This window comes from Borostomias antarcticus (genome assembly GCF_949987555.1).
Source record: "Borostomias antarcticus genome assembly, chromosome: 23".
NCBI lineage: Eukaryota > Metazoa > Chordata > Actinopteri > Stomiiformes > Stomiidae > Borostomias > Borostomias antarcticus.
Window position 1 is genome coordinate 17235497 of NC_140256.1, and position 10000 is coordinate 17245496.

Consider the following 10000-nt stretch of genomic DNA (forward strand, 5'->3'; position numbering starts at 1 on the left):
GTATGTGTGAATGTGTATGTTTGTGTGTGTGTGTGTGTGTGTGTGTGTGTGTGTGTGTGTGTGTGTGTGTGTGTGTGTGTGTATGTGTGAATGTGTATGTTTGTGTGTGTGTGTGTGTATGTTTGTGTGTGTGTGTGTGTGTGTGTGTATGTGTTAATGTGTATGTTTGTGTGTGTGTGTGTGTGTGTGTATGTGTGTGTGTGTGTGTGTGTGTGTGTGTGTGTGTGTGTGTGTGATATTCAGCCGGAGGCCCCATTGCTGACCAGCTGCAGCAGGCTCTGATGCCCGTTATTGACCATGCCACCTGCTCCAGGCCCGGCTGGTGGGGCTTCGCCCTCAGAACCAGCATGGTGTGCGCTGGTGGGGACGGCATCGTCGCCGGCTGCAACGTAAGTGGACTGACCCTCTATTAGTAATCTCCATTAGTAACCTATGTGAACCCGTATAACCCCTGCATGTCCCTCCCTTCTCCCCCTCCTCCTCCTCCTCTTCCAGGGTGACTCCGGGGGTCCTCTGAACTGTCGGAACTCCGAGGGAGTGTGGGAGGTCCACGGCATCGCCAGCTTTGTGTCCGGCTTGGGCTGCAACTACGAGAAGAAGCCCACCGTCTTCACGCGCGTGTCTGCCTTCAACGCCTGGATCGACCAGGTGACGGACATGAGCAAACACATCGGTCTCACACTCATCCAAAAACACAATACACAGATAAACATGCCCACAAATACACACACACACATAGAACATGCTTATCATGCCCGTGGGGCGGCTGTAGCTCAGTTGGTAGAGCGGGTCATTCAATGATCGAAGGGTCAGTGGTTCGAATCTCAGCTCTGACTTTCCACATGTCGAAGTGTCCTTGAGCAAGACACCTAACCCCAAATTGCTCCCAATGAGCAGGTTAGCGCCTTGCATGGTAGCTGCCGCCATTGGTGTGTGTGTGAATGGGTGAATGAGAGGCCATTGTAAATCGCTTTGAGTGCCGCTAAGGTGGAAAAGTGCTATATAAGTGCAGTCCATTTACCATTTTACCATATCATAAGCTAGCCCTGGTCCAGGTCGGTATCCTATTCGGGGCCCCGGTATACCGCCCTGCCAGGGACCATTCATGGCACCAGATACTTTTTTCACTCGTTCACATTACAGACAATATTATTGCATTACTCGCCGAAGTAAGGCCATTTTTCGAAAGATGAAAGCCTTTTCTCTGTGGTGGCTACAGTTGTAGCTCCCCAGCTTTTATATAAAAAGCAACATAGCACATATCCACCGGTAAACTATTCAGGCGGTATACCGGGGTACTGCCCTGGCCCGGGGCTAATCACAAGCATCCATCCCTTGTGGACCTAGCGAGTGAATGGTCTGACTAGCCAACAGGCTGAGTTTGTCCAAGGCACATCAGATATGAAGGGAGACAAAGCAATAGGCTATCTTTTACATACACTAAAATGTAATACTTCTAAATCAGTGTCACAAATGATCTAGTTCTGTCTGTTTATTCCTGCAGGCTATGATGAACAACTGAAGAGGATTGAAGTGATGAATAAACCCCAATAAAAAAGGACCCAGCAAAACTGTAGTCTTATTTTTTTATTCACCAGCATTAAGTCATTTGGCAGAAGGACTTTGCTAAGGATATAACGCACTTAAGTAATGTTTGCATGTTGATTAGCCTGATCAGAGTTAAATCATTTGAGACATGTTCCAGAAAGGTAATAAAGTGAGTCTAAAACTCACCACAAGATGTCCCCATTTACCATGGCAAAACGCAGGGACACAGTGAGAGGCTCAGAGGTATGGAAGGAGGGAGGGAGGGAGAGAGAGAACGAGAGAGAGAGAGAGAGAACGCAGAGACAGAATGAGAGGCTCAGAAGTATGGAAGGAGGGAGAGAGAGAGATAGAGAGAGAGATAGAGAGAGAGAAAGAGATAGAGAGAGAGTCTTGACTTTGTAAACCCCATTGCTCCCCTGAGAATCTTTGATGTGTGGTGACTAGTCTACTCGTCTCAAGACGTTGAAGTTGCACTGCAGTTGATTTGAATAAATTAAGCTAGAAGCACATGAACTATCCCCACCAATCGAGAGCTCACGCTTGGCTTCTTGGACATCGGCTGGTTAAATCATTGCCCCGTTGGTGGGTTTCCATCACCGCCCCTCCTCCATCCTCCTCCATCCTCCTCCATCCTCCTCCATCCTCCAGCAGCTTTTGTTTGACGCGAGATCTGGTCTGAAAAGAGCGCTTTGTGTCAGTGTGCACTGTGCGGGCCGAGGCCATCACACCCCCCCAGCTATCTGAAAGGTTCCCTGTGGGACAGTAAGCCTTTCTTGAATACTAATGCTCAAACCCCTCCCAACTAGAGTAGCAGTAGCTGCCAGTCTTTTTTTGAGCTAGTGCAACTGCAATGGTGTGTGTGGAGAGGAAAGCCGATGATGGGATGTTCCAGAAGTAGCCTAACTTACTGTAAATAGCTCAGTTCAACTGCGACTTCAACCGCGCACCAGTGGGAGGTGTGTGTGTGTGTGTGTGTGTGTGTGTGTGTGTGTGTGTGTGTGTGTGTGTGTGTGTGTGAGTGTGCGTGCGTGCGTGACGTCGCGATTAACTGCTCAGTGGCGTCAGCACTCGCCTCGCAGAGGTCTGCCGTTCACCGAAAGTTGTCCCTCTATTCAGGTGAGTCTCCAAATAACATTTGCCAAGCTGGCATGTACAGTATTGTGGTGGTCTGATTGCATGAGGGAAACTTTATGTGCGCCGCTGAAGATGCAACGCAATTCATCTTAGATTCGGATGATCGACTCTGAACTTGGATGTAACCAACTGGAGACGATGGTGCGCTGGACATCCGAGAGCCACCGGGATCTCTCCTGTGTGAGTGGATAGTTTACACACCAGACTGATAAAGACGAGGATAATATAGATAGCCTATTATATATAGCTAGAATAGCTATCATCACTCGAAAAGGCACAGTTAGCTTTATGGCATGGGCTGTGTGCTGGTATGGGCTGTGTGCTGGTATGGGCTGTGTGCTGGTATGGGCTGTGTGCTGGTATGGGCTGTGTGCTGGTATGGGCTGTGTGCTGGTATGGGCTGTGTGCTGGTATGGGCTGTGTGCTGGTATGGGCTGTGTGCTGGTATGGGCTGTGTGCTGGTATGGGCTGTGTGCTGGTATGGGCTGTGTGCTGGTATGGGCTGTGTGCTGGTATGGGCTGTGTGCTGGTATGGGCTGTGTGCCCATGCAGTAAACATAGGCTACATTTTGTTCATCTGTGTCCTCGTCTCGTCACGCAGAGGTCTGTCCCGGAGGTAGTTCCCAGGGAGCCTAAAATATGCAGACAATGAAGTCTGCTTTTCCACCAATACAACCCTGTGTTCAGCCTCATATCTTATTGAAAGGCAGTATAATCTATTAGATTGATCTGAACTCCATTGTTGGCAGTCATAATATTGAGATATACTTGATATGCATGCAGTTGTGATAAGTTGTTGGATGCTCCAATAGATGCAAATATGAGCAGTTTCTCTCTCTCTCTCTCTCTCTCTTTCTCTCTCTCTCTCTCTTTCTCTCTCGTTCTCTCCCTTCTCTCTTTCTCTCTCTCTCTCTCGCTCTCTCTATCTCTCTCTCTCTCTCTCTATATTCATTTACCTCCAAAGGGGTTTATAGGCATGGGAAACATGCGTTTACATTGCCAAAGCAAGTGCGAAATAAAACAAAACATGTTAAATACACTAAAATAGGGAGATATGTACACCAATGTAAGCTTTATATCAAGATAAAAATAACTTAATAGAAGTAACAGACTGTTAACTTAAAAAGAAAAATAGAACAATGGGGACATTGCAGCTTGAAAACTATAAATTATCTCTCTCTTTGTCTTTCTGTCGCGTGTGTAGGTCTGTGCGTTTGCTGCGCGTGCGCAATCTAAAGTCCGTTTTGCAGACACCAGCCTCACTCTGTAGCACAGCCTCACTCTGTAGCACAGCCTCACTCTGTAGCACAGCCTCACTCTGAGCACAGCCTCACTCTGTAGCACAGCCTCACTCTGTAGCACAGCCTCACTCTGAGCACAGCCTCACTCTGTAGCACAGCCTCACTCTGTAGCACAGCCTCACTCTGTAGCACAGCCTCACTCTGTAGCACAGCCTCACTCTGAGCACAGCCTCACTCTGTAGCACAGCCTCACTCTGTAGCACAGCCTCACTCTGTAGCACAGCCTCACTCTGTAGCACAGCCTCACTCTGAGCACAGCCTCACTCTGTAGCACAGCCTCACTCTGTAGCACAGCCTCGCTCTGTAGCACGGCCTCACTCTGTAGCACAGCCTCACTCTGTAGCACAGCCTCACTCTGAGCACAGCCTCGCTCGCATAACATCGTTCCTGTCAGTATATTGACCACCACAGGCAGGGAGGATGGGACAGTCTGGTGCTCTTTGGACTCGCCGCCCAAATCAAACTGACATCCCGTCAGTCAGTCTGTCTGCTCTTCATACCATCAGGAGATTGATCTGGACGGGACAGCATGACAGAACATTCCCCATTGACATGCGTGGGAGGAACCAAAGAGTAGGATGTCATGTAGGCAAATGAGTCATACACACTCACTCACACACACACACACACACACACACACACACACACACACACACACACACACACACACACTGCAAATTGTTCTGCGCTTGCCAAGATTTAAAATCTTAGATTTGGAAATATGAGGTTAATTATCGTGTTTTAAAAGTTTTTTTTTTTTCATTTTTATATTTCTTATCAAGTAAAATTATCTTGCTGCATGGACAGATAATTTCACTAGTATTAAGTAATTTCTCATCAAATTCAGTATTTACTTCTTGTATTTTAACTAATGTTTTTTGCAGTGCACACACACATACTGCACACACACACACACACACACACACACTGAACGTGTGAATAGTTTTTTGTGATTTCATGTTTATTTATGCAGGGAGGCCCTTTGAGACAGATCACTTCTTCAAGGGTTTCCTGTTTACAAATTGCATGCAATATGAATATATCCAAAATATATGAACATACAAACACATAATGAAAGACACAGTGAATCAATGAATGCAAACGAATCAGTGAATGCAAACACGATTATCCCACTGCTCCCGCCAACTGACAGTTAAGTTCATCTCTAGAATGAATGATTCCAAGAACACAGGATGAGGTGTTAATATCCTTTGTGCGAGCACTTGCAAGAGTTCATGAACAGTAAACCTGGTGTAATTTGGGGAGTGCATCGTCAGTAGTGTACCTTTGGTTCTTAGGGTGTTTCACATTATACACCCCCCCCAAAGGCGGCCAGCGACAGGGTGATCAAACCTGCGCTTGCGTCCCATGCCCAATTAATCATAAGAGTTGCCTTGTTGTTGATAGCCAACATCCCATGAGACTATGCATGACAGGGGCGTCCTCCCTGAGTCAAGCATTGTTGACCGCATACCTCCTGGCTCCTCTTCATCCAGAGCCACTGGCAGCTGCCTTCTGCCGCCTCCGAAAGAGCTTTGATAGCCGAACGCTGGCTCTGGCCCCTGATTCTGGCCCCTGGCTCTGGCCCCTGGCTCTGGCCCCTGATTCTGGCCCCTGATTCTGGCCCCTGATTCTGGCCCCTGATTCTGGCCCCTGGCTCTGGCCCCTGATTCTGGCCCCTGATTCTGGCCCCTGATTCTGGCCCCTGGCTCTGGCCCCTGATTCTGGCCCCTGGCTCTGGCCCCTGGCTCTGGCCCCTGGCTCTGGCCCCTGATTCTGGCCCCTGGCTCTGGCCCCTGATTCTGGCCCCTGGCTGTGGCCCCTGATCCCAGGTCTCTAAGCAGTCTGGTTGTAGATGTTGACACAAAACCTCTGCAGCCCACCTCCAATGAAAGTTAATCAACACTACAGTCATTATAGAGTCAATACACTTTGTAAAATAATAAAATGTGTACAGTATAACGTGGTGTTATTCAGAGTCTACAGTATGGACTTTGACTGGAAAGCTTGCATGCCTTTAGTGACTTGTTTATTTATTTATTTATTTTAAATCAAGCACAATCTGCAACCTCCCAAACACAACTGTGCAAGACCACAGTGAAGAATGTTAGGTTTGAATGTGGCGACTTTGACTTTGAACATAATGGCCTCTTTGTGTGTGAAACTACCCTAACTGTAATGGTTCTCTCTATGGCTTCTCTCTTTCTGTCTGATGAAACATCTCCCTGGTTCCCTGGTTCCGCCGTGGGACCGTGTTTCCACATGCATCTCCCTGGTTCCTCCGTGGGACCGTGTTTCCACATGCATCTCCCTGGTTCCTCCGTGGGACCGTGTTTCCACATGCATCTCCCTGGTTCCTCCGTGGGACCGTGTTTCCACATGCATCTCCCTGGTTCCTCCGTGGGACCGTGTTTCCACATGCATCTCCCTGGTTCCTCCGTGGGACTGTGTTTCCACATGCATCAGTAATGGTTCCTCGGAGCGCTCTGGAGTGGGGGAGCTGGCGGGGGTAACTGGCCTGAAAATGCCTGCGGTCCTCCTGCTGCGTACACAGCCACACAGCCCGAGACCGACAAGCGCTTCCCGACGGCAACAAACCGTCTAGCTTCTTATTATGGAGACTCAGCTAAGTGCCCCACTGCCCTGACCCTCATCAGCAACCATCCATCTTGATTTGGATTGAGTGTGGGGGGGAGGGGCTAAGGGGGTGAAATGAGGTTTCCCAACTGCAGCTTGTCTTGTGTTATTGCTCAGCCAGCGAGGAATGCACCAGGGATGGGGCTGTGTAATGGACCAGATGATGAGTACGAGATTGTGATTTTATTTTATTTTTTTATGCGATTGGAAAAGTTTTCACAGATGCTCTCTCTCTCTTTCTCTACAACACTTGCACAAGACTTGATTTGATTTGCACAAACATACACATGTACACAAACAAACAATCACTCAGATGCAGCTCCACACCCCTGTTTATATACCGGCCGAGTCACAACCCTGCAACTAAAGCCATTCCTACCCGCAAGCCACGTATTGTCTCACTGATACATTTCTCAGCTTCAATAATGACATTTTCATATTTAACATAGTCAATTCACAAGATGCAAACTACAGTATGCAAAGATTAAACCGAAGAGCGGTGTGCAGGTTTCGGGGCAGCAGTAGCTCATGAGGTAGAGTAGCTGTCTGGGAATCAGAAGATCCCTGGTTCAATTCCTGCTACCTCCTCTGCATCGTTGAAGTGTCCTTGAGCAAGACGCTGAACTCTAAATTGCTCCCAGTGAGCAGGCTAACATTCCCTCACTCACATACCATTGGTGTGTGAATGCATGGTTGAATGAGAGAGGCCATTGTAACGTGCTTTGGATAAGTATGTGCACTCTGTGTACCATTTTATACCATTATAAGGCAGGTAGTGTAACAGGCTCTCTGCTAACCTTCCCTGGTGAGTGACTGTCAGCCAGTAATCTGTCCTCTGCTAACTCCTGTGGTGTAGGAGCACTAGACCAGGGGTGTCCAATCCATCGATCACAGAGGCTATGCTGGTAGATCTGGAGCCATTCAAAAGAAAAGCCATTAAAAGGTGACTTGATGACGTGCGTTGAAGTTGCGTGTGCGGAGGAAAGCAGTCACGTCAACTTTTTCCCACTGCTACTTTGTAGATTACAAGTGTGACAGTTGTGTGCTGCAGTTTAGCTGAGTATTTTAATGATTTGATCATGTATGGGCTGATTTCATCATTGTTTAGGCTTGTATGTGCAGCTGCTGCAACTTGTTTAATACAATCTATTTTGTATCACAGCAAGGCTAGAGGGCTGATTAGCCTAGAAAAATCAATCAGAAACTCGAAAAAAAGTCCGGATGATGCAACCCTGGCTGACTCAGTGCAAGTCATCAGAGTGTATTGTGCTGTGTGATTGAGTCATTTAAGTAGACAACAGATCTTGTTGAGCTGGTCATTTTAAAAGTAGCTCACAAGCCAAAAAAGTGTGGGCCCCCGTGTACCAGACCATGTCCCTCCAGGCCGGAGGCTGGTCACCTCAGGTTCTGTCCCCACCGAGGAAGAGGAAGGTCTTATTCTAGCCTGCCTCTAGTCCCTCAATCGGACGCCCGCTTTATTTTCTAAATATGATTCATGGTCTGGAAAGGCTCTCATCCAGAGGGATTTCTCGGTTAGAATTCCAACCAGGCCAATCAGTGTCCTTTGAATGCAATGACAGAATTAAACTTCACAATGTGATCGGTTAGGTGATGAACTAATCGCTGAGGACCCCTTCGGCTATGCCCATCTAGAAGCACGGCTGCAATGGGAGCTTGTTCATACTGAATAATGAAGTGAAATGAATTGGCAATTCAGTGTGAGTATCAGGCTAGTCCTGCCCTGGGCAAAGACTGCTCTACTGTTCCCCTACCTGGCTACCTCCATAATACACTGACCCCAAACCTTTCATTCAGAGTGTGTGTGTGTGTGTGTGTGTGTGTGTGTGTCTACTTGTCTCTCATATCCATTTCTCTTTTCTCAGGGGTTACAACAGAGAAGCAGAGTACCATCCAGAGAACCGCGTTAGGAACCGCTACTGAACCACAGGGTGGGATCTGACCCAAGCACAGCAGTCAGAACCGGCAGGCTGACCATGGAACCAGAGCTGCAGACGGGTCTGTCTGTCTGGGCCATCCTGGCCATCGTGTGTAACTCCGTGGTGGGCGTCCTCATACTCATCCTGTTCGCCGTCCTCTGCAAGGCCTGCAAGGTGCCCTCCAGCCAGGAGAAGGCGCCGGTCCTGACGGCCACCCAGCAGCTGCAGAGGGGAGAGCAGAAGTACCTCCTCACTGCTGGCTGACGGCGGAGGATCAAACAGGGCTAACCCTCACTGACTGACAACTGACTAATGGAGCATAACAGGACCCACTGATCAGCAGCTACCCCTCTTAATTCCTAAGATTACTTCCCCACCTTCTCCTTCTCTCTCTCTCTATCTTCCGTCTGTGTCCTCCTCCGTCTCTGTGTTTTTCATGTGCCCCTCCCCCCCGCCCCCAACACTTGCTGTCTCTCTCTGCCTTTCCGTGGAGCTCCGAGCAAAAAAGACATGATGAGACTCTCGTTTGGTTAAGCCATAAAGATGACACGTGTAATCCTCTTATCTCCTCGGTGCTGCTCTGGGACCGCCCATCTGTCAGTCTGTTGACACGGCAGTCTAGCCCGGCTCTGCTCTCTCCTCTGGCCTGATCGAGAGAGAGAGAGGCCTGGGGGAGAGGAGGAGAGAGGCAAAGCGCCGACCAATGACAACGAGAGAAGGCGAGAGAGAACAAACTCTCGGCTCGCTCCGGAACCGCTTGATGGATACAAAGTAATAATGCGGAGAACGGAGAGAGAGACAAAGGGAGGCAGAGAGAAAGACCACCAGACAGAGAGAGAGAGAGCAAGATAAAGAAGACAGATGGAGAACAAGAGACCGGCGTTCTGAGGGATGAGATGAAAACAGAGAGAGAGAGAGAGAGAGGGACTGTTTTGATGAGGTATTGTTTACCAAAAGAGTGCACTAGGCCCAGTTTGACTTTGAAGGGTCTTTCTCATGCAGATAATCATCATCTCTGAGGACCTTGCAGAGAAAACAAGGCAAAGAAATTGAAATCACTTGAGAGAAGTTATGCTGCAGCACTCTGTCTTCTTCTCAGGGGGCTGCTGCGAACGACTAAATGACTGTTATTAATAGATACCCTTCACAAGAGTGACAGTTGATAGGATAATGAGGCTGGCTTGTTGCCTATTTAAGAGAATGTGGCGTTGTTAATGGTGTGTGATATCAGGTGTCAGAATCATACCTATTCGCCCTTCTGTAGGTCGTCAGGTTGGCCACGCTCCCATTCGGCTCTGTTCCACTTGGCAGATATTTGCCGTACCAATCACAACTGTTTATCTAATACGGGACAGGTTTGATAACAACTAACCCATGTTTCATTGCTCTGATTGGTTATAGGTCTATCCAATTGCATTATTCAAAAATAAACTCAGCAGCTCC

The 10000-nt window shown here is 48.3% G+C and overlaps 1 protein-coding gene across 1 annotated transcript in view; it reads left to right on the top strand.

Annotated features, from left to right (window-relative positions):
• The window catches only part of LOC311325044 (chymotrypsin-like elastase family member 2A), a 4222-nt gene extending 2651 nt beyond the window's left edge, over positions 1-1571 (top strand). The window contains exons 6-8 of the mRNA XM_084457689.1: positions 244-389; positions 496-648; positions 1505-1571. Coding sequence (XP_084313815.1) covers positions 244-389; positions 496-648; positions 1505-1522 — 317 coding nt within the window. The 3' untranslated portion in view covers positions 1523-1571. The remainder of the gene's footprint in view (positions 1-243; positions 390-495; positions 649-1504) is intronic.
• Positions 1572-10000: the final 8429 nt, after the last annotated feature.